We start from the raw sequence: 23,496 nt of genomic DNA, 5'->3' as shown, positions 1-23,496 counted from the left end.
CAGGCAGGGGCGCCACCGAGAGCCTTGGACATCAGAGGACTAACTTTCTAATAAAGGGGCACACTAGGAATGTCTGGAAGGTGCTTTCCAAATTCCTGCTCTCCAAAATTGGGCTGGGAAGCTGTGGCACAGAGACCTCGAGTGCTGGGGAGAGAGGTGCATGCAGTCAAATCATGGCTGCTGATGGTGACGGCAACCTTCCTGGGGGTTGTGGGGCAACTTTCCTGGGGATTGTGGTTGTTCTCGGCAACCTCCTTCCGGCAGTTCTTACCCGACTGTGCTGGAAGTGAGAGCCCACACCGATTCCAGAGGGAGAGCCTGGTGAGGGAACTGGGGATGAGTTGGGAGAGGAATGGAGGTTCCCAGTCATTAAGATGCCAATGTCATTATCCATATCATCTGGGAATGGAAGGTCTACAAACATATCATCTAGAGGGGAAGAAAACACAGGAAAGTTAAAAAGGAACCATACTCTACCTCATGCTCTGCTCCTCTTCAACCGCTTCAGGCTACTGCGATACCTAACGGCTGCCTGCTATGAGCTGTCTTTTTGTTCTGGCCAGTGACTTCCTAGCCAAGTAAAAACAGTGGAGAAACCACAACCATGGAGAAAGCCCCCAACTCCTTACGGCTCCAAAGACAAATAAAAAGATGAAAGACAGCTTAAGAGGCAGCTCAGTTGTTGCAAAGTCAATGCTGGCATTCAGCAGCAAGCAGACTCTAGCTAGGTCTATGATCAGTACCTACAGGGCTGGAAGGCTGACTTCAGCAAAACAGGTAGGAGCCTGCCATGACATGGGATGAGACCATTCCAAAGCAGATCAAAGCAGTGTTCTTTAGAGGATGCTTTACCTCTCACACTGCAAAATGAGGGTACACTTGCAGGAAATTTGGACAGGAAAATGTCAAGGTAAACCATCACCAAATGCCCAGAATACCATGGAATCTTGCCACCAGCCCTTTCATTCCCATAGGACTGGGACTTCAATGAGGCTGTCACAGGTACATTTTGGTATCCTTTCCCTCTCCACTTAACATGAATAAATATTGGTAGATGTTAAAAATTCAAAAACAGCACAAATAGATGCATGAAAGAGCATTTTACAAAAAATATGACTATTTTCAATCCTATAAAAATATTCAAATAGAATTCCATTAAGAATGATTAGCTTTGGAGCTACTCTCCAGTAAACTGCATCCCTTGGTGAGCTAGGAAGCCTGCATCTTCACACAGCCATGCCCTCCACAATCAGATCAGAAGAGCTCGGCACTGCAGGGACAGTGACTGGTGGGGGACAAGAGCAGATAGAAAGCAGGTTAAGTTAATCACCCATGTTCTCACGTCTTGATGACTAATTCTGACTATCAACCTAACGGAGTTGCTGAGAAACGGAGTTTCCTGTGAGCATTACTAAGGAAGGACTATTGAACACAGGCAATGCCAACTGTGGGTGGAGGCCCAGACGCAGAAAGTAGGAAGGAGAGCACGAGCGGCTCCCCAAAGCCAGATGTGCTGCCAGGGTTGCCACAGCTCCATTGCCGTGGTCTGAAAGCAGGAACCAAACCAATCTTTCACTTAGGATTTGCAGATACACGAAGGCACTAACAAGATGATACCGCAGAGCAGTTCGCCCAGGTGGTTCTTAGACTTTGCATCTCCTCTCCATGGTTTCTACCACGCAGCAGCCAGCACTCCACACTCACTCTGTCTGCTACTGCACCTTCCACTCACCATTGTTGGGGCTAAACCCATCTTCATTGGGGTAGTTGGCGGGAGCCACTTGGATGGTGGACGATGTTGGGAACACCAAGATATGGGTGCAGGAAGCATCCTGAGGTGTGTTCAGCTGAGACGACTGCATGTTCAGCGCAGTGCTTCGGCCAAACACGGAGCCCATTGTGACGGCATCTTTAAAGACCAGAGCTGTGTCAGTATGCTCTGCAGACCAACAGCCACGGAAGGAGGCTCTCGCCTGACACAGAAGCCTCAGTGTTCAAGCTCAGAAGATAAAGGCTGCCCCAGTTCCTTAAGGATCTTTAGAGAACCGACAGAGAACACCAGAGACGATGGCCTGACCTCACCTCACACTGGAGATGTGAAGATAAACCCAGACAGAGTCCACCAAATATTTTGTAGATTACTTACCTAAAAGTAAATTAAAACCCTAAAACTAACCTCCCAGCATCGTTTCCATCTGTGGTCTCTCAATTTATAAAAGCACCTTTCTAATAACATCAACTAATGCTCTGACTAACTTTATGCAGTGCCTACCATACACTGGCCTGCGCTAAGCTCCATCCATGTGCCTCACTGGGTCAGCACACCCACCCTCAAGTAGCAGTAATCGTCTCTACTTTATAAATGAGGACAGGATCATCTAAAAAGCATGTAAACTTCTGGGGTTAGTGATGGCTACCAAGGTGACCTGAGGCCTAAGGAGCACAGTCAGCCATTGTCCTGCACTGAAGCCTGTCCTCAGTCAATCTCCTGACTTCCCACAGGATCAAAAACACACCTTATCTGAAATACACGACAGACCTAACCATGCAGAAGTGCTTAGGGGTGGTCAGAAAACAGCCGTTAGCCACATTTATGAAGCTTGTGTGGCCAATGTCCTGGCTGACACTGAGAGTTTGCTTATGTCTGACCCTGTGCTAAATGTTCTTGTCTTTTCTCCACTACTCACCCTCAACAAGAGCAGAGAGACTAAACCCCTGTTTGAGGTACCACACTGATCTAGAAGCTTTCTGGAGGTGAAATCCCTAGGGATCCAAGAGACTGGGGTTAGACGACACTCACTAGCCGTGGATTTCCTTGTCACTCCTACCCAGGTTTCACCTCTCTCCCAAGCTGTGGTCAACAACAATAATTAAGTCCTCCCTAGGCAGGCATTAGATGGTCCCATTTTCTAGGTCAAAAACCAAACTCCTCTCAGAGACGCAATGCTTATGAATTACATTTATCTGTGGATTTAAGTCTGAAAGGCCCAGACTGATAAAATCCCTACTCGATCTTAACTAACAAGAGACCATTTACCTGGCATCACAACAAAGGACCCCTGGGGCTCCATGGCAACCAGGCAGGCACTAAGGATAGAAGGAGAGTCTGCAGCGGAGATCCCACACATCCGGCACACATCCTTGAGCTGTTTGCTGATTGTCTGTAGTGAACATTCTCCAAGGAGGATACTCCAGTCTGAAGTCAGAGATTATAAACACAGCCTTTAGAAGTTCATATGGTGGTGTTTTAGACATTGGTCAGTTCTGATTGGAAATGTCACTGTTGTGACCCAGCCCTAAAGGGAGTGGAGTTTTCCGTTTAGTGCCCTTCTTTTACCTGGCTTCTACCTTACTGTGTTATGCAGGAACAAAGGCCTGTTCTCTGGAGGCTGCCATCCTGTCTAGAGCGCCCTTTGAGGGCTTACAACAGACCCTGGCAGATTTAAGTTCTAAAATTCTTTGGATGCTGAGGTCTCTCTTGACTAGTGCTAGTCACTCTTTTCTCAGGGTCTGATTCTTTCACTACCCCATCAGCACTTCCCTCTGATACCCGCCCGCTGCCCTACATTGAAGCACTGTGTCTCCTCTGAGCACACGGCGCCCAGCACAGGCATCTATCTCTACAGTCACAGTTTTTCCTCCCGGGAGAGTGCAGGGCAGTATGCTTTATGTTTCTAATGAAATTCACGCGAAGTGGGGGAGAGAACAGTGGCTGAGAACATGAAGAAAATGCCTTAAAATGGTAGGCTCCAAACAGGCCTGGGCGCCACGACACATCAGGAAGACTGCTCTTTCTGACAAGCGCTGGCAGCTAAACAGCAGACACTAAGGTTACCTGGAAGCTGCTGTGTGACCTCACGCAGACCATGGTCCCCAAAGGAGGAGCCTCAGGTCAGCAGGGAGGTGACTATGCGCTTCCTCTGTCCATCATGGTTCCTCCAGCCACACTCTGGCTCTCCCCGTTAAGGGGTGAGGAAGGAGAGTATGCGCCTTCCCACAATCATACACGGAGAGGGTCTTAATCATTTTCTAAAGTGCCAAGCAACAGACAACACGTTCATCCCCTGCTTCTTTCCTATTATTCCCTCCCCTTCCCAAGGGTTATGAATAACTGAAAGCTTTTAAGAAAGAAGACTGACTAAGAGGCAGACTAGGGAGGAAGAGAAGCAATCAGACAGAAATGAAGGGTGGAATCCCCTAGTGTATTAAGCTCCAGGCTACTGACACCAGACTCATTCTAAGGAGATGCTGCTTAAAAAATGAAAAGGGCCCCATTTTTTTCCCAATTCACAACATCAAATGTGACTTGAAGACACGCCCCCTTCTGCCCACCCCAGCCACCGGCACACATTGCGGTGTCTGTGCACACATCTGTGAGGCTGAAACCCTGACCGCACACCTGCCTTACAAGCAGCAGCTTAAGGGGCTCTGTCTCTCTCAGTGGCTTAATTCCAGGGATTCCATGGTACCTGACTGACTCTAACACAGGGGCTGGTATGCACTACAGTCTAGGGGCAAATCCTGCTGCCACCTGTTTTTGTAATAGAATTCTGTCCACACAAAGCCATTCATGTAGGTATTTGTCTTATGTTGTTCATAATGGCAAAACTGAAGAGCTGCAAAATGCTCACTTGCTTTGCAAAAAGAAATTGTACTCTCAGGCACTTGGCCAGGACACTGTCCACTCTACTCTGGTAATCACAGACTACTTTGTGATGCATGTCTTCTTCAATCAACTCTATTTTTTGATATTATAATAATTATTTTCTTCTTCCCTCTCCTCCCACTAAACCCTTCCATATATGCCTCCTTGCTCTCTTTAAAATTCATGCTCTTTTTATTCTTAGTTGTTGTTACATGCATCTGTGTATATTATATACATAATAATTCTAAATATAATCTGCTCTGCCTGTACAATATTACTCATATGTGTGTTTTCTGAGCTGAACATTTGGTAGTGGACAGTCAATTGATGTGCTCTTCCCTAGGGAAGACTATTCTCCACTTCCACCATCCCTGGGTTGATTGTGGTTCTCTGTCCCCAATGACCTCAGCATGTCTACTGCCATTGTCCTTGCTCAGCTAACGTTGAGGCAGTAATATTGGTGAAGTTTTAGTCTGCAAAAACAATTCCTGCATCTATGGCTCAGGGAACATTGGAAGAAGGGGGTGGAAAACTTGTAAGAGCCAGAGGACTGGAAAGTCTGTGGTGACACTGTGTCTCCTAGGAATGTCAGAAGCTGCACCCACATGTAAGGAACATGCTGGAGAACCAATCTGGGCCCTCACACTTACACAGCAAGCCTTTGACACACTGAGCCATCTCCCCAGCCATAAAGGATATTCTTACCTATGACCTACACTCTCTATTGTCTTATTCTTTTTACTGTATTAATATGCAATATTATTAAAATTAAACTATCATTTTGTACTAATGAAACATGTTTCCTGTTTTACATTTCAAATATTATTTGCGTAAGTAATGGGGACTACAGAGAAACTTTTAAATCCCTGGTTTCTCCCTTTTGTCATCACAGTTGGTCTTTGGGGCAACTTTAAGGCCCTGCTTCGCCCAGCTACCATCATCAGGTGAGTCTCCTCTGTCCCTGCACCTGCTTCAGGGACTGCTCACCTTTAAGCTCCCCATGGCCAAGACGCCCCAAGCGGCCGATGACCACTCTCCAGGGCAGAGATGTCATCTGGACAATCCCCAGGCACCATTCCCATAACTTCTGCAGCCCAATCTTACGCGCAGACACTTTACTCTTCCGTGACCTGAAAGAGAGAGAAACAGGAAGGGTCCTACACAAATCAGTTGTCACTCAGTAAGACACACGGTTCATTTCTAAAGCGCACATCCATGCCCTCCCCACAGAGCTAACAGAGTGAACACCAATAGCAAGGCTTCTCACCTGTTTGGTAAAGCAATGTTTACAACACAGGTCTCCAGTAATTCCCCATGGAGGTCAGTGCAGGATGCCAAGAGCCAGCGCTGGTCATGAGACAGACAATAGCCCACAAAGAGTACATTGTATTTCTGGGTCGCCTCACCAAAAGTCTCTCCTGGCTCTGTCTGCTTGTCTTTGATTGGGGCCAGTATAAAGGGAGGGGAATAAAGCTGGATTGGGCTGGGCCGCTGAAATAAGAATCAAATTCAGTATCAGCACAAGGCCTACCAAGACAGCATTTACAATAAAAACCCAGAGCAACAATGAGGGAGGAAAACAAGGAGTAATGACAACAGGCGGCCCCCACCATCCTCTCTCCAGGAATCTAGCAATGATGACACCGACAGCAAAAGTATTAATCAAGTTCATGAACTATGGTTTAAAACACCTGTCTAGTAAATGTTATAAGCCATTTGATTAAAAGAAACTGCTGCATTAGAAAGTAAGCTTGCCCAATGTCAACAGGCAATAGGAAAGATTAACTCAAGCACAGTGAGATCCATCAGATACAGCCCCAGGATGGTCTGGAGTCACAGGCAGCAAACTTGAAGGATTCGCAAGATGCAGAGCCATGGCTCTAGGCTGGGAGGTGGGAGAGGTGCTCTGGCTCATACTGCAGCAGCAGATGGCTCTGCCTCCAAAACTCACCTCCGGGTTCTTGAGCGTCATTTCAATGCTGGCTGCAGGCCCAAAGCCCGTGAGGGATTTAATGTGGATCTGTGTAGGCAGAGGCCGCCTGCACTGGCAGTACACTGAAAACGCCATGGATTTCAAGTATTGAATATAGAAAACATGTTCATCCTTCATTGTCTGCAGCATGTACTGGCAAGGCACAATCTACAAGATGCAAGCAATAGTCAGTTCAAAACTCCACAAACCAGACAGCTGGAAGATGAGACGGCATGGATTTATGGCTAGAGAGGAGAGAGGGACCCTTAAATCTATACCATGTAGATATCAAATATGAATTCCTCCCAATGAAATAAAAGCTGTACCTCCTCTGTGAGTTCGAGGCCAGCCTGGTCTACAAGAGCTAGTTCCAGGACAGGCTCCAAAACCACAGAGAAACCCTGTCTCGAAAAAAAAAAAAAAAAAAAAAAAAAAGCTGTACCTCAAAATGTCCACCAGTCATTTGAGAAGGGTAGTACCAATGTGCCAGTTTCCTTGAGAGCTGTTCTACCCCACTGTGGGTACAAATTCTCAACCTCCTGTCCCATGGCCCTCATACTTCAAACTTGCATTTGAATGCCCCATTTGTAGAGTATCTGACATAGTATGCGGCAGTATATCTAATCATGTGGAACTCAGACTTTGAGACAATGAAAAACTATCAGCAATCTCTTCTGTTCACTTTAACTTAAATCCTTTCATCCAAAAAGACAGCTTCCAATAAAATGATGACGCATTTCAGCTGTACAAAAAAATTTAAAAATCACTTCATTTCAAAGCTAGCCAAGGCACAGGGAAACAGGCACGCTCACTCACTGCTGAGAAACAAGAACAAGCTTTCTGGAAAGTGACATTCATCACTGTCCACATGTGAGCATCCACTTTTAAACAACGCACCAGCATGTTCACTAGCTTCGCTTACACCACTGGAAAAAGGGAGTGCACATGAAATGCTGACCTATATGAGAAGGGCCAAACATGTAATATATGCTGAGCTATGCGGTACAGGCCCACAGTCTCAGTACTGGAGAGGTTGGGGCACTGGAAGCTGGAGACTAGCCTCAGCGCCACAGTGAGACCTGTCTCAAGACAAGAAAGTGTTTCTTGCTGGGCGGTGGTGGCGCACGCCTTTAATCCCAGCACTTGGGAGGCAGAGGCAGGCAGATCTCTGTGAGTTCGAGACCAGCCTGGTCTACAAGAGCTAGTTCCAGGACAGGCTCCAAAACCACAGAGAAACCCTGTCTCGAAAAAGCAAAAAAAAAAAAAAAAAAAAGTGTTTCTTATGACAAATGGCACTGGAAAAGTATTCGTGTGTTAACCGGGAAAAGAACCCTGACATTGTAATGATGAGACTGAGACAAGGGCAGAAACACACTAGGATGGAAATGATAACTGAACCCAAAAGACGGAGCCCTGAAGGAGCAGCACAGTTTCTGCCTAGGCTCATAACTTGGAACTCAAAGGACTGAGAATTCCGTCTCACAGAAACAGCAGCATAGAGGACAAGTCGTGGACAGCAACCTGGAGAATGAACGAGCTTCTCATGTGCTCGGGTAAGTGATCCAGCATCTCCGTGTAGCAGCGCATCAAGCTCAACAGCCAGAAGTTTCCGGAGCTGGAGTCCTCCTCTGCGGTGTATGTGAAGGGGTCCACCATGTAAATCACGACAGCCGGAGGGTAGGCGTGGCTGTCTGCAGAGTCAGGCTCAGTGGGGATTCCTATCCGCTCCCGCTCTGTAACACTGGAGAGAGAGAGTCAGGCGTGAGGCTCTCACAGCAAAGACAAACTCCATCAAACAAATCAATTACAGAGCACACTGACTCCCCAGGCAGTGATTTCAGATTCAATACAACAGTGGGGGTGGGGATTACACATCAGGTCCAACATCTTCAAGACAAGACGGGAAACAGCAGTACAAAAACACAAAGCTGCTGTGATGCCCAGAATCTTTTAGAGCCTGGGCATGGATTTCAGGTGAGGGATGCAGCTACTAGAGCCTATACACATATCCCCGAACTCAGAACTCTTCAAACGTGTCTGGTCCCGAGCACTTCAGAGCAGGCATACTGAGTCCAAGCTACTCTAAAATGGGAGCTTTCTTCTTCTACTCCTTTGTTTTCTGTGTTAATGTTGCACACTAAAATTTTATAACAATACTAGCTAATGAACTCAATAATAAGCGTGTTAATTAGAAGTTCCAGTTTGCTGAGCGGTGCTGGCACACACCTTTAATCCTAGCACTCAGGAGGCAGTGGTGGGGATCTCCGTGAGTTCAAGGCCAGACTGATTTACACAGCAAGTTCCAGGACAGCCAGAGCTACACAGAGAAACCCTGTCTTGAAACCCCCCCCCCCAAAAAAAAAAACAGTCCCAGTTCTTCATGTACCCATAGATCAACCAGTGTCACTTTTAATTAGCAAGAATGAAAGGAGCGCTCTACTGGATTTTGAGGCTCTTGAAGTATGTGTGTGAGGGGTGGAGGTGGAGGGAGGTGTCTCGGTTGGGGAGAAACAAACACACCTGTCTTGTCCATCCTGTGAAAGCTGGGCAGAGCTCTGCCCAGGCTCAGTGTCTCCGCAAGCCACATTCCCTGGAGGTCGATCTGTGGAGCTGCCCCCAGCACTGGGGTTCTGCCCTCCAATGCCACCACTGAATCCTGAAGAAGAGGTAGTGCTCATCTGAGGGATGCCTGGAGCAGAGGCAGTCGAGGAGCCTGGAAGCCCAGAGGAGGCAGATGAACTACTTGCTGCAGGGTTTGCAGAGCTGTTGGAGGTGGGGTTGAATGCACTGCCAGCTGGGGGTGCTACTGAGCCTGAATTTGAAGGTAAAGACCCAGTATTCCCAGGCGTGGCTTGTCCCTGTGCTTCTGCTGGTGGACTGTGGTGCTTAGGTGGCATCAGCAGGCCACTGTCGAGCTGTAGAGTGGCTAAATAAGGTGCTGGAAGAAGACAAAAATGATTAGTGACCCTCAGTAGTGTCACCCTGAATACTGCCATCATGTTAGAATATAGACTCCATGCTTGCTTATGGCTAAACCTGGCTTATTGGAAGAGACAGGAAAGAAATCACTCATAACAAGTCTCTGATGTCACTTAGAACTGGACCTCTTAGCTGTGCATGTGTCCCACGGATATGCACCCCACAGTCACACAGTGCTCCACAGATATGTGCCCCACAGTCACACAGTGCTCCACAGATATGTGCCCCACAGTCACACAGTGCTCCACGGATATGCACCCCACAGTCACACAGTGCTCCACAGATATGTGCCCCACAGTCACACAGTGCTCCACGGATATGCACCCCACAGTCACACAGTGCTCCACAGATATGTGCCCCACAGTCACACAGTGCTTTATAGATATACTATTTCACAAGCTCTGGAATTTATCTTCAAGCCTAAGCAGCTAATACCAAGTAATGCAGCAGTTTTCAAAATGGCTATAAACACATATAACCCCCAGTAGGCAACTTGAAAGAATATACACCACATAAAAATCAGGATTTAGCCAGGCATGGTGGCCCAGGCTTTAATGCCAACACTCAGAAGGCAGAGGCAGGTCTATATCGCAAGTTCTAGGTGAACCAGAGCTGGGCAGAGAGACCCTACCCAGAACACATCAAACTTCAAGAGTCAAGAAACGGATTGCTGGACTTGTAGGAGTGGGGAAAGGAAAGAACTGCCTTACTTTATCTCACCAACTCTCCTGTGCCAAACACTTGCCCATTTACCTAGGTGATGGCGGCAAACTTGAGCATAAAGTTTGAGTCTGGAATGATTGTCATTCTCCTCACTGCTCCAAGGCTGATTAAACCACTCGCTCACAAGCTCCTCCGTCAGCTTCTGGGCCACAGTCTTCCCCACGCGCATGATTCCGTCGCGGAGCACTTTGCAGATGGGCTTGTGCTGCCCCAGCCGACACATCTGGAAGCACACAAGACGGTCTCTGACAACAGCCACCATTCATGCCAGCAAACCAGCAATAGCAGCAGGCCTTCCCTGGCAGACATCTTGTCCCCTGACACTGCTCTGTCCTTCCGACCCTGGTGAGATCTTCTAACTAGGCAGAGCTGCTGCTGCACATGCATACTGGCGGTCTAAGAGTCAGAGTGGAGATGCCTCTCTCCAGGATACTCATGGAGGAGGGATTTCACAGAATCAACTATGAGGAGGGAGTTTTCTACTTGGCTGGAATGTATCCCTTAGAGCTGCTGAGGTGAGGAAAGCTCACCTCGCTGGTTAGTTTGGACACAAACCTAGACATGTCTGGGAAGAGGGAATGTCAATAGAGGAACTACCTCCATCAGATTGGCCTGTGGGGCATTTTCTTGATTAATGACAGATATGTGAGAGCCAAGCTTACTGTGAAGGTTGCATAAAAACCGCAGCTGAGCAAGCCAGAGAAAGTGAACCAGCAAACACCATTCTTCACTGCTATCTGCTTCGCTTCCTGCCTCTTGGTTTCTGCCCTGACTTCCCTCCAGGATGGACTGTAACCTGTAAGCTGAAATAAACCCCTTTCCTCCCTGGGTTGCTTTTGGTTAGTGTTTTATCACAGCAACAGAAGGCAGACTAGGAGCTGAGCAGTCCAACCTGCCCAGGGTCCCCTTCACGAGCAGCTCCCCAAGAGGAGCAGTGGCACACCTAAACAGATAAACAGACCCAGCGAGCTGCAAACTTTGGAATCGGCTGGAGGGTCATCCAAGCTACCTGTGATAGCTTAATTCTGACTTTATAGTGCTTTACACGCACAGACAAGGCAAGGGTCAAAGGTGACATATCCAAGGATTTCTTCCGTGTCTTAACAGATACCAAATGCGTTGTAAGCTGGCATCTCCTGTTCACCACTAGTCCATGTTCACCGAGACACTTAAAGACAGCAAATCCTGTTCTAGATCACATTTGAAGTCAGCTGGGTATCTTATTTACAAACACTTCCCCTGTGCTCACAGGTGCTTGCCAGCATTCTAAGCACTTTAGGATATACTGGTTCATTTCATGCTGCCAACACACAGATACTGGGACTACAGGTACAAGGCGTTTGCACTTCAGCAGAAAACATACATGTACCTGCCATTCCAAGATCCAGGAGTCAAATTTCAGGACTAAAGTAATTTATATACTAAAGATGCAAAACTACGATCCTGAGTTTCATATTAATAGGGTTACTATATTTTTAATCTATATAAAAATTAGTATTAGGATAAATATAGTAATAAACTCAACAGAAGCATGAGCCATTAAAATTATCCTTCAATTCAGACATTTTCAAGGTAAATGCTTTGGTACTACTCTCAGGAATTCTCAGAGCTAAAACATAAGCACGAAGCGTGTGCATGCCTTCTGTGTTTAAAGCCCTCCCTCCCCAGTCAACACATGCCTGCTGACTCTGAGCTGGCAAATGGAAACCCTTGGATGAGATTTTAGGTGTGTGGTGAGGCTGGCATTCTCAATCTAGTAAAAACAAAGCCTCGGGAAAATGCTGCTCTTCCAGAAAGCAAAACAAAGACAGAAAAACAACAGTTCAACTCTACATTTCATCCCTACTTACAAGCACTCTTTGAAATCTACCTCCAGGTTCACTCCTTCAGTTACAGCCAGATGCAGGCCTCACATCAAGGAGGTCGCCACCATTAACTTGCTCACCTCATATACAGCACTCAAGTCCCTGAAGAAAGTTTTGGCTCCTTCGAGCAAGGCCTCATTTTCTGGACACACCACAATATAAGCAACATCACGATGGCCCCCATAAGGCTCCAAGAGCAGCTTCTCCCAGAAGGGCAAGGAGAAGGGTGAGATGGTCAGGAATTCCTTGTCGTAGCCCACCAGCAGAGTGGGGATGGGCAGGGGCTCAGGAGACTCTTCTGAACCTGGAATGACATTGCTATTTAGGATACTAGGCAGGGTGGCAGTCCCTGATGTTCTGATGGTATACCTGAGCCATGGGGGCCTTTTCCATGAGCTGAGGTGCTCCTGCAATCAGCCCACTAAATGGGCTCCAATGAAGAGTCTCACAAGAGTCAGAGCATCTTAGAAAGGTCCAAGGAGAGCAGAGGCAGAAGGCAGGAAGCCAGGTTTACTCTGCAGGTAGCACTGCTTCCGTGAGGTTCAGCACAGCACGGGGGCCTTGCCATAGAGTAGGAGGAGAGCAAATACATAAGCCCAGATGGGCAGACACTGTGGCTGAGGCAGAAGTCCTTTAGGGAACCTAAGTGTGACTGAGGAAGAGGCTCCTCATGACCAGGGAGGCCAGGTCTTGCAACAACCAGAGCACAGAAGAAAAAGGGAATTAGAAGTCAAGACTCACCATAGGTCCCACGTCCTGCCATCTTATGGAACTGCTGCCAGGTGAGCGGTCCCTGAACATGCTGGATGTTCTCCCAGGTCCTGCCTGTGCGCTTCTTCTGGATAGCATCCTGTAGAAAGGGTTGCAGGGACAGCAGCATACGTACCACATCTTGGGATGAGAGCATGCTTGTATCCAGCACTGTGGGAGGGGAGAAGAACAAAGAACAAGGATGTAGGGGTGGCACTCTCCCTCCTACATGACATTCTGAGTCTCTGTTATGGGAGATCGACAACCTTGGAGTCAAGAGAAAGGGCTTTCCAAATAAAGAAAATAACTGGCAACTTGTTAACAAGAATAATGAGGGAAGTGGACTAGACTACATAGACGATTCAACAGAAAAACAGTATAAAAAAGTAAGAAGAGAAGTCTCACTTGTTTCACATAAACCTGTCTCCCAGATCTTTCACAAGAGTTATCCAAAGGCAGTGCATTAATTCTCCATCCCCACCCTCCCTCTGGTGTGCTCAGAGGCCACAGTTCATCACTGTGGGATCACCAGTCACATTTTGGAGTGCTGGTTGGCTCCTGCCCCCACGCCTCTCCAGACACACTCTGCCCACTGCTCAGGGCTCCTGTGTACCTGGTTCCAGTCATCACCACAGGCCAACCCTGGCCTTCTGGACTTCAGCTCCAAGTCTTGACACTTCCACCCAGACTACTCACAAGGAATCCTTAAAGCTGCATTCATGGCTGCTTTCCCCAGGCTGGCCCTCTTTCAGCACCCAACCCCAGGAACCCTCATGAGCACCTGCCATGCTTAGCCCCACTCTGCTTGTCCTATACCACTACTCCCCACACAGGGCTGAAATGTGCCTAATTCTTTCCTAAAGCAAGTTATTGTTTATTTTCTCTTTTTTCTGTAACTATTTCTTTTATTAAACTATTTTAAAGTTGGGCTGGAGAGATGGCTCAGAACTTAAGAGCATTTGTTCTTGCAGAGGACTGGGACTCAAGTCCCAATAATGACATGGTGGCTCACAGCTGTCTGTAACTACAGCTCCAGGGAATCCAGCATCCTCTTCTGACCTCTGTGAGCACCAGGCATGGACATGGTGCACAGATAAACATGCAAGCAAAATGTGCATACATATAAATCTAATTGAAAAAAGGATTTATTATGTGCATGCATGTGTGTCTATATGTGGGTACCAGCTAAAGAGGGTAGGTGCCCAGAGGGGGTGGATGAAGGCATCAGATTCCCTGGAGCTAAAGTTATAGGCATTTGTGGGTACCTTTATGTGGGTGCTAAGAACTCAACTCAGGCCCTTTACTTGGGGAGCACAGGCTCTCCCTCTCCCCACTTTTCTGAGGCAGGGTCTCACTATATAGCCCTGGCTAGCCTGGAACTTGCTATGTAGAACAGACTGGCCTAAAATTCACAGAGATCTCCCTGCCTTTCCCTCCCAGGTCTGAATATAAGCTGCTAACCACCAAGATACCTCTCTAGCCCCAATCTACTGGTTTCTGTTGGTTTTCCCAGATCTGTCCTTGATATTTTTTTATCCTTATCTGACATTACTGTCAGAATACAGACTTTGGTTATCTTTTAAAAAATATCTTCCAGGGGCTGGAGAGATGGCTCAGTGGTTAAGAGCATTGCCTGCTCTTCCAAAGGACCCGAGTTCGATTCCCAGCAACCACATGGTGGTGGCTCACAACCATCTGTAAAGAGGTCTGGCGCCCTCTTCTGGCCTTCAGGCATACACACTGACAGAAAATTGTATACATAATAAATAAATAAATATTAAAAAAAAAGAATTTGTTTAAAAAAAAATATCTTCCATGACCAATTATCTTTCTTGCTCTTTGGATAAAGCCTCTACCTCACTGTGGCCCTGATTTCTCACCTCCTTTCAGTCCCTCTGGAACACGAGTTTCAGAGTTCAGTGCCACTGTGAAACCTCAGTGTAATGGCTGCTGCCTCTTCAAGGGGAGTCCTGATGTCCCCACGGGGTTGAGGAGAGGCTCTGCTCGTGTTTCCTGTGTGCTTATTTAATATGCAAGGTCCACTTTTCCAACAGATTACAAAGTCCATGAAGGCAGATGGCCTCCTCTCTATCTAGGTCACCATGTCATGCCCCATGTGTCCGTCACAGAGTAGTGGGGGTGCATTTGTAAAGCTCAGTTCCAAAAACTGCTTGTCAGCTGGGGACAGTTCTCCTTCCGCCCACAGTGCTTCTACCATAAGCTAAACAGTAGTCTAGTCGCACTTTTAAACAGCACAAGCCCCTGCAGGGGATGTACCCCAGGAACTACAATAAAATCAGACGTGGTTGCTGTCCCAAAAGATGTAATCCACTGAGAAAGCCGAAGAAGAAAGTACTCAGGACATGTGTGGCCCGTTTCAAGGAAGAGACACCACGGCAGACTAGCCGGCAGTCACCCAGCAGTATCAGGAGGCAGGACTGCTGGCCATCAGTTTTGTGTGCTTGGCCACTTTCACATTTAGCAGTCACAAGTTGCCGACATGAGCTACCTGTTTGTGATTTAATGATTTAACACAAAAGTTTCAGGAGGCAATTCTCTCCAAAAGCTTCAGCAGAAGACACCCTCACTCCTTCAACGTAAAGGAAATCAGCATACCCCCCACTTCCAGTCCCTTAGGTCTTAATCTTACATTTCTGTGATATACTAAAGAGAACTTTTAAATATTATTTGTACTACGTTAACTTCTGACACAAATTTGCATTCTGGCATACCTACCATTGCTGTGAGGCCAAGAGTGTACGGTGGCACTTCTCACCAGAGCCTCGTCCACTTTCCCACCTGTGGGATTATCCACATACTGCCTCCCCTGCTCCAATGCATTGAAGCACTCTGTCCAGTAATCGTTGTTATCTGCCTGCACCCGGTCATAAGTCCAGCTCACACAGGGGAGTGTGTGACGACTGTTTGAGGAAATGTAATCCAGGAAGCTGAGAGAAGCGAAGGGTTGCGTGTGCTGATTCTGGAGGAGGAGGAGGAGGCTTACAGGGGGCTCTGAGGCTTTTCGGGCTCCCTCCATCTGAGGAAGAAAGGTGGACTGACACATCATTAAGCGCCTCTCTGCAGCTTGGCCAATATCAGAATTCTTCCCAAAAATATCCAACTCATCTTCAAGGAAGAGCCCTGAATTGTAACCAAGTTTACGGTTCATGATCGCACTAAACCCACAGGTGCATCGGTACTGGTCCTCCTTGGAGGAATCGGGGATGTACAGCCCAACGTCTGCCCCTTTGATGTTCATGTTGCAGGCGCAGATGCAACAGCTGTCAAAGTTTCTGTCCTTGAAGACATTCATCACGGAATCTGACAGAATCAGGGTGACATAGAGACTGTGGGCCTCAGGAATTGGCTGCATGGTAGCGGGCTCCACAGAGTTAAGGGGCCTTGTGGTAGAGGGGGTGGAGGCTGGTGACCCCTGATCAGTGCTGTCGTATTTCACAGACCCTTGGCCACTAGCAGTGCCCCCACCTCTGGGAGTTCTTGGAGTCCTGGGCGTTCGTGGTGTGGGGACAGAGAATCGCGGGGTAGCCGGAGATGGGAGGACTCCAGCCCCACTGTTGCTGGCAGGGGCGGTGCTGTTCAATGTCACAGGAGTGTTCATCTGCGGTGTGTTCAGATAGTCTGGATCTGCAAGGCTCCCAACACTAGGCACATTACTGCAACAGACACAAGGTAGCGTGAGAAAGGGCAGTGGTCACAGAAGCCAGGCCCTGCACAGCCTATCTCATGATGCTGCACAACCTCCCACTCCACAGCTGTAGCGTGAATTCTAACTGTTCTTAATAAAAACCCGGAGTCAGATAGTAGGGGGTAAAGGCTGAGAGATCAGAGAAGCAGTGCAGCCAGCCAGAGCTTCTACCCTTACCAAATCCTCAGACCAAAAGGGTAATCCTACCCTCAGCCTGCATCTTCGACTGACTGCTTTCCACTGCACCCTTAGACTGCAGCTGTCTCCACCAAACCTCAGACTGCATCTGAGCTCCTGTCTCCTCCCACCTTATATTCCTTTCTCCACCCAGCCGTATCCCTTCCTGTCTCCAGCTTTCTAGTACTGGGACTAAAGGCGTGGGGAGTCACCACCGACTGGCCTCTAGTGGTTTAGCTCTGTACTTTGATCTTTAGGCAAGCTTTATTTGTTAAAACACAAACAAAATATCACTACACACAGCCCTGCACTGAGCATCTGGAAGTGCATTTCCTCTTCAAAAACATAAGAAAAAGGAGGGAAAGAAGGAAGGAAGAGGAGAGGAGCGACAGAAGCAAGAGCATGAACACGCATGAACACGCATGAACACACACACACACGGTACTTCCTTTCCACATAATCCATAGTGCTAGGGAAACTTACAGTCTTATAAGGAAACGTGGGAGTGGGCATGGAGAAAGCCATGTGAAGTCTGGAGGATGAACAGTGCCTGGAGTGCAGGCTACACTGGCTGGAATGGTGCAAGTTGATGTTTGCCTGGACTTGTAACTTCATCTTTGTCATTTCTGAAACCGAGACCCTGCCTGTGCACTTTTCTCTGAGGCTATCATTCTGTAATGATACTGAAGTAGCTGTAACTAAATATACATTCAAATAAGGTGTTTTCCTAATTGGGAGAAGGCAACCGTAGCCAGGTTTGTATGTTCCCAGTACGGTGTGGTTGTTGTGCCCATCTGCCTGTTCTGCACAGAGGTTAGTGTCATTCAGCACTCACTGGAAAGTATGCCCAGACTCTGGTCCCAGGCACAGAGAGATTTCCTGGGTTCCCTTTCAATCTCTTTCATCTTTCAATGTTACCTATTCCATACAATCACTCTCATTCCAGAGATGGACAGGATTGTTTTATCTCATAAGCAGTGGTTTGGGGAGAGCAGGCAGGCAGAAAACAAGGCCATGTCTGAAGCATTTAGATGGTCGACCACTACAGAACACATCCTCAACACATTCCCACGGATCCGGAGACAACCGACAAGCCCACTCTGCACTTGCAAGGCATCAGGACAGCAAGTTTTTCAGTCCTAATGACTCTTTTGGACACAAGGACCCAATGCTTACAATCTGCTCCCTAGTGAGCTACACATCCGTTCACTTACACAAGTCATCCCCTGTAATCCTTTAGAGCCTTTACCACTGGCCTGGGTATCTTAATCAGGCAGCATGTAAGTCTGGCACACAGGCGTATGTGGGCCCAGACAAGAGCTGGCGTGGAAACTGAATGACACAGCAAACAAACACCTACATTCTCTCATGATTCTACAGGTTTGGATCAGAAAGAAACCACGACTGCTAACTGAAAATCTAAATAATTCAACTGTTCCCTAGCAAATACTTCTTACTTAGCAGCCTCATTCTCCCATGGGAAAAGTGGGGCAGTCAGCAGAGGAGAAGAAGAAGAGCTGCCATGGCATAGAGCAGACCTGAAGCAAGTGTCATCACATGTACTGAGTGCAGCAAGTGAGCCCAGGGTGGTAAACACTGGAGAGCGAAGTAGGAACGAGACAGTGTAGAGTCGTGCTGCTCAGTAAAGCAGCTCCTAGACCCCAGGTCTAGATCCAAATGAAGCATACAAAGAAATCATCCACCACAGCTATACCATCAGACTGTGTGGCTACAAAGCACCTCCCTTGAATGACAGTGCTCTGCAACGCTGCCAGTCTCATCTTTGGCTGCACAAGACACATGCAATGGGTGGCAATAATTCCCCTGACTGAAACTGTCAGATCTCATCCTGGGAACCTGTGAGCACAGGCAAGTTTAAAGTGCTGAGTGGCTCCTGATATCACAAACGGCCACTAGGGCCCAAATGTGCCTGGGCATCTGCCCCTGGTGCTCCAAACTTCATTAAGAAGCTAGAGCCCAACTGGAGCATGGCAGCAGCCCCAACGAGGCACTCGCAGGGCAGCTTCACAGCTCCCCTCTGCAGTACACAGCCATGAGCTGCTGGAGCTTTTCCAAAGTTCTGAGTAGAGTCAGGGTAGAACAATCCCATTTTAAAGAGTAGAAGATTCAGGTACAGGGGTTCCTTATAGCCACACACAGACTTTTCAAAAGCCAGGACTGTCATATGGCAAGGTGGCTCTGGTGTCCAATTCCAGAGTCCTTCTATTACATTTCTACCCCAGTTCCTCATTCATTTCCTCTGTCACTGAATTACAGCTGTGACCTACAGATAAGTCCTAAACCACAAATCTGGCTCCTAAGGCTTATCAATGAATAGCTGCTAACGCTGTAAAAGAAGACAGTGTATATTAAGTCAGATTTAATTCAGTCTCACTGACTGACAACTGCCCCGAGAAAGGCATGTGCTGGAGCCCAATCACCTCTACATCCCCTGCAGTGAGCAGCACTCACCTGTTCATGTGTCCACAGGGCCATGTGGCCCAGATTTACACTAGCACTTGTACACTTTTTGCTTTCTCTGATTAAGAAGTTATTTATTTCAGAGAAAGCAGAGTCTGCATTGCTGACACAAATATTATTTTCTCTACACAATATGAGATGTCCACGTCACCACAAATGCCTCCCTTTATTATTTTCCCAAATCACACCTCAATCTGTTGCTGCTTTACCTAATTTTAAAGTATCACACTGAAATCATTACCTTACAAATCAAAGCCCCTTCCACCACCACCAAATATAAGTAACTTTAAGTGCCAATTCTATGGCAAACACCAGCCTAGCATTAAATGTAGCTCTCTGAAATAATCTTAGTTTGTCTATAGGAAATTTCATTTAAAAATAAACACACATTTTTCCACATAAGACAACATGCTCAAATGACAGGAATGGCCAAGAAGCCAGTCTCAAAGGGTAAGCTACGGTCCTATAACAAGTACTTAGAAATGGTGAGGTGGCAGCATTCGGATACAGTGACTGACAGAGTCCCACACATACTTGTAACCGTCTCTAATGGAAGCGGCTGCAGCGGGCATGGGCAGCTGTTCCATTTTAGGAGGAACTGCCCATGAGGGCCGGAACAGACAGGCATCAGGTGTCTTCAGAGGCAGCAGGCAATGGCTTGGCAGCGTCTTCAGTGGAGCAAACATGGAGGACCCCACAAAAGGCTGGAATTGTGGCACTTTGTGCACATATGAAAAGTCCTGTGACAACAAAATGGGTTTGGTGTTAATGACGACAAACTGGAACCAGCCATAGTTGCTCAGTACTTCATAAAAAACGGGCACAGAATCTACTGTCATTCAATAGTTCTCTACAGGGATAAATCAAAAATAGCAACCTAATGCCAACACTGTTTCTGAGGCAATGGCCACAGAGTGGATATGTTGGTCATCTGCTCCATTTCAGAGTGTTTAGGAACCTGTGTGTAAGCCAGGAGAGCATTGCTCTCAAAGTCGTGTCAGAGGCAGCTGGAAACCACCCAGCATTTGGGAAGTTAATACACTGGTTATTACCTTTATCTCCTCTGGCTTGGGACTTCCTAAGCCATCTTCCACTTCCATCCTGAACTCTGTGAGGTGTGTGGGTACCATACTGACCACAGGACTCTCCATCATGCCCAATGCGGTCACTGTCTCTGAACTTACTCCATCTTTATAATTCATCACAGGAGAAAACGCAGGATGCTGCTCCAATGATGGAGGGGTAGGGAACATCCTTTGCAAGTCTGCAACTGCTAAAAACAAAATTACAAGTGCATTTTAACAGCAAGACTCCTTAAAACTCAGACACGCAGCAGGCAGGCATAGCTGGTGGCCCACACAAGGCTAACAGAATGTCAAGACACAGGCACCCTTCGGCATCCACACTTCTCAATGCTGTATGACACGGTGTAGTGCCAAAGAAGTGAACAAGGCCAGTAGAGGACACAGTTTTTCTCAATAACTGATTCTCTGAAAAACCTAAAGGAGATGAGTTAAACATAAAGTGGAAGCAATTCAGCTATATTAGAAAAAAAATCTCTTGTTTTCAACTGTTCATTAAATATTATAGAGAACAAAAAAATACTTAGAGCCAGGATGGGGGTTTGGTGTCACTGGTCCCACAGTCCTGCTCTTCTGGGAAAACGACTCCACACTGTCATTCTGGACTGATATTACAGCTTTACAGTTAGAATTAATAATACTACCCATCTCGAAAGATACTGGGCAGGGCACACAGTTTAAGGGTACTGAGGGGTCAGAAAGCAGTTTACTGTCAGTGTTTCCCGAGCCTCTGCACATCCCTTGATTCGGTCTTCAGCAGGGAAGGAGTGACTCATAGCACCCACTTCCCACTGTCTTCAGTTTTCAGTGTATCCACAACAGCTCACTAATGGGCTTGGTTAAGTAAGGTTCTGATTCCCCAAAGTAAGCTCTGCCTAATATAATACAAATGTGCTTACAAATCATGGCCACTAGGTGGTGTCTTGTATTTAGAACTGGGAGTTTGTGATTTTGTTATCACTTTTGATGTCCCCATTTCTTCTGCCATTGTCGTTCTTGAAGTCCCAACATTTAACTAAGCTAATATTTGGCACCTAGTCCTTAAGCAGGAATTAACATGGAACAGTGAACTTGACTATGACCTGGGTGCAGCATCTGGCAGAGCTGGATCCACACTCCCCAGACAGAGTTCAACTATGGATGAGACACATCCTCCCTCAGGGCCTCGCCCACCAACTAGCCTCAGGTCCCCCTTAGATGTGTGAGTTGCCCACCCTCCACCACACACCCCCTCACACTCCCACACACAATGTTTTTTATAGATGTGTAAGTTTTAACAGGCTTGCTTGTTTTCCATTGGGACAAGGGAGCTTCCAATAGTTTTATTACATGGAGGCAAAAAAAAAAAAAAAAAAAAAAAAACAGACGCCCTAGAGTGGGGGTCACAGATGAGCTATGTATCAGAGCTTTTAGCTCTACTTGCTGTCTATCATAGAATTTACATAGGATTTGATATGGTACCTGCTACAGTGAAGAAAAAAGAAACTCCCCAAAGTTGATGGCCAAGGTATCTTCTTATCTTAGCAATCCCTACTTGTAAGAAACTTAATGTTTACAACTAGGGAGGCCTGCGAGGCCAACTATTGGAAACCTTATATACAAGTTATTAACCTAAAGCAGGAGAAAGGCCTCCAATCAAATCAATACATTTTATTTGAACAAAGGGGAAGATTGCTGTAGGGTTAAGGCTAACTCAATAAATGTACCCAATACCTCTAATTTTTCTCCAAGTCAAAGACAAGAGCTCCAAGATTAAAGTATCCTTCCCTTTTAAGAGTCAAAACATAAAGCTTCTGACTATAATAAATGATTTTACCCAACCCCCAAAAATGGGTTTGGAGAAGGAGTCTCCATTTGAGAAGACAGGTCTAGTGAGGAGGGCAGGATGGATGGGAAGGGCTGTGAGGGAAAGTTGAACAGGGAAAAGTAGAACAACATGCATGTATTTCCATAATGAAGTTCATTACTCTGTATACTAGCTTTAAAACTTAATGGTGACAAAGCCTTTAATCCCAGCACTGCTGAGGCCTCAGGAGGCAGGGTCTGGCAAATCTCTGAGTTTAAGGCCAATCTGATCTACACAGCAAATTCCCAAGCAGCCAGGGCTATATAGTTGAGACCCTCTAAACAAACAAACAAACAAACAAACAAACAGTCAAAATTACAGAAGCTGGAGAGATGGCTTAGTGGCTGCTCTTGCAGAGGCCCAGGTGGTGTGGGAGGTCCTTCTGTCTGTTTTTTTTATTGGTTAATGAATAAAGGAACTGCTTTCAGCATATAGCAGAGCTATAGGGGAACATAGCCAGGGGGAGGGGGGAGACTAAACTGAATGCTGGGAGAAAGGAGGCGGAGTCAGGGAGAAACCATGGAGCTAGTGCTGTAGACAGACATGCTGAAACTTTGCTGGTAGGCCACGACCTCGAGGTGATGCACAGATTAATGGAGACAGGTAATTAAAGTAAGATATAAGAGTTAGCAAGTAAGAAGCTACAGCTAATGGGCTAAACAGTGATTTAAATAATATAGTTTCTGTGTGATTATTTTGGGGCTAAGCGTCCAGGAACAAACGAGCGGCCCCCTACAACACCCAGGTTCGGTTCCCAGCACCCACATGGGAAGATAACTGTCTGTAATTTCAGCTCCAGGGGATCTAGTATCTCTGGCCTCCAAGTGCACTTGCACTAAAGTGGGAACACACATAAACAACTAAAAGTAATAAAAACAAAATCTTATTAAAAGTTAAGATACATAAATAAACAGTTCTGTTTTAAATTTCCTGTAGGAAACCTGGTAAGTTTATTTCTGCTGAAGCCACCTGTCTTACTAAGGCTACCTAATAAAGCCACAGCCCTATGCTTTCAAAGCCTTCAGCACCCTGCTCATTTTCACAAAGGGAAGATACAATTTCATCTGCCTTTGGGCGCACTTCACGAAGCACTCTCCACCATTCTTACCATCAGAACTCCTAAGGGAGACTACCCTCAGTCCCCACCCACACTGCACACTAATGAGAGAACACAGTGCCAAGTGGGTACTTCACCATGTGCACCTCAACACATATGAGTGAGGTCAGTACGCTGATGTACACCTCTCCACTAGGGCTTCACGACAATGAC

General features: G+C 46.8%; 1 protein-coding gene across 2 annotated transcripts in view; it reads right to left on the bottom strand.

Moving 5' to 3' along the window:
* Med13l (mediator complex subunit 13 like) overlaps positions 1 to 23,496 on the bottom strand; it is a 243,548-nt gene that overhangs the window by 8,752 nt on the left and 211,300 nt on the right. The window contains exons 15-28 of one of the 2 annotated variants that reach the window (XM_005344347.2): positions 20,351 to 20,571; positions 19,833 to 20,038; positions 15,671 to 16,608; positions 12,926 to 13,105; positions 12,265 to 12,488; positions 10,350 to 10,542; positions 9,138 to 9,555; positions 8,139 to 8,358; positions 6,597 to 6,785; positions 5,913 to 6,136; positions 5,633 to 5,775; positions 3,038 to 3,196; positions 1,733 to 1,909; positions 272 to 429 (exon numbers count right to left, since the gene is read on the bottom strand). In XM_005344347.2, the coding sequence (XP_005344404.1) occupies positions 272 to 429; positions 1,733 to 1,909; positions 3,038 to 3,196; positions 5,633 to 5,775; positions 5,913 to 6,136; positions 6,597 to 6,785; positions 8,139 to 8,358; positions 9,138 to 9,555; positions 10,350 to 10,542; positions 12,265 to 12,488; positions 12,926 to 13,105; positions 15,671 to 16,608; positions 19,833 to 20,038; positions 20,351 to 20,571 (3,650 nt within the window). The remainder of the gene's footprint in view (positions 1 to 271; positions 430 to 1,732; positions 1,910 to 3,037; positions 3,197 to 5,632; positions 5,776 to 5,912; positions 6,137 to 6,596; positions 6,786 to 8,138; positions 8,359 to 9,137; positions 9,556 to 10,349; positions 10,543 to 12,264; positions 12,489 to 12,925; positions 13,106 to 15,670; positions 16,609 to 19,832; positions 20,039 to 20,350; positions 20,572 to 23,496) is intronic. The other variant, XM_013349494.2, reaches the window with a different exon arrangement.

This window comes from Microtus ochrogaster, chromosome 2, assembly GCF_000317375.1.
Source record: "Microtus ochrogaster isolate Prairie Vole_2 chromosome 2, MicOch1.0, whole genome shotgun sequence".
Taxonomy (NCBI): domain Eukaryota; kingdom Metazoa; phylum Chordata; class Mammalia; order Rodentia; family Cricetidae; genus Microtus; species Microtus ochrogaster.
This window is presented reverse-complemented; position numbering and strand designations above follow the sequence as displayed.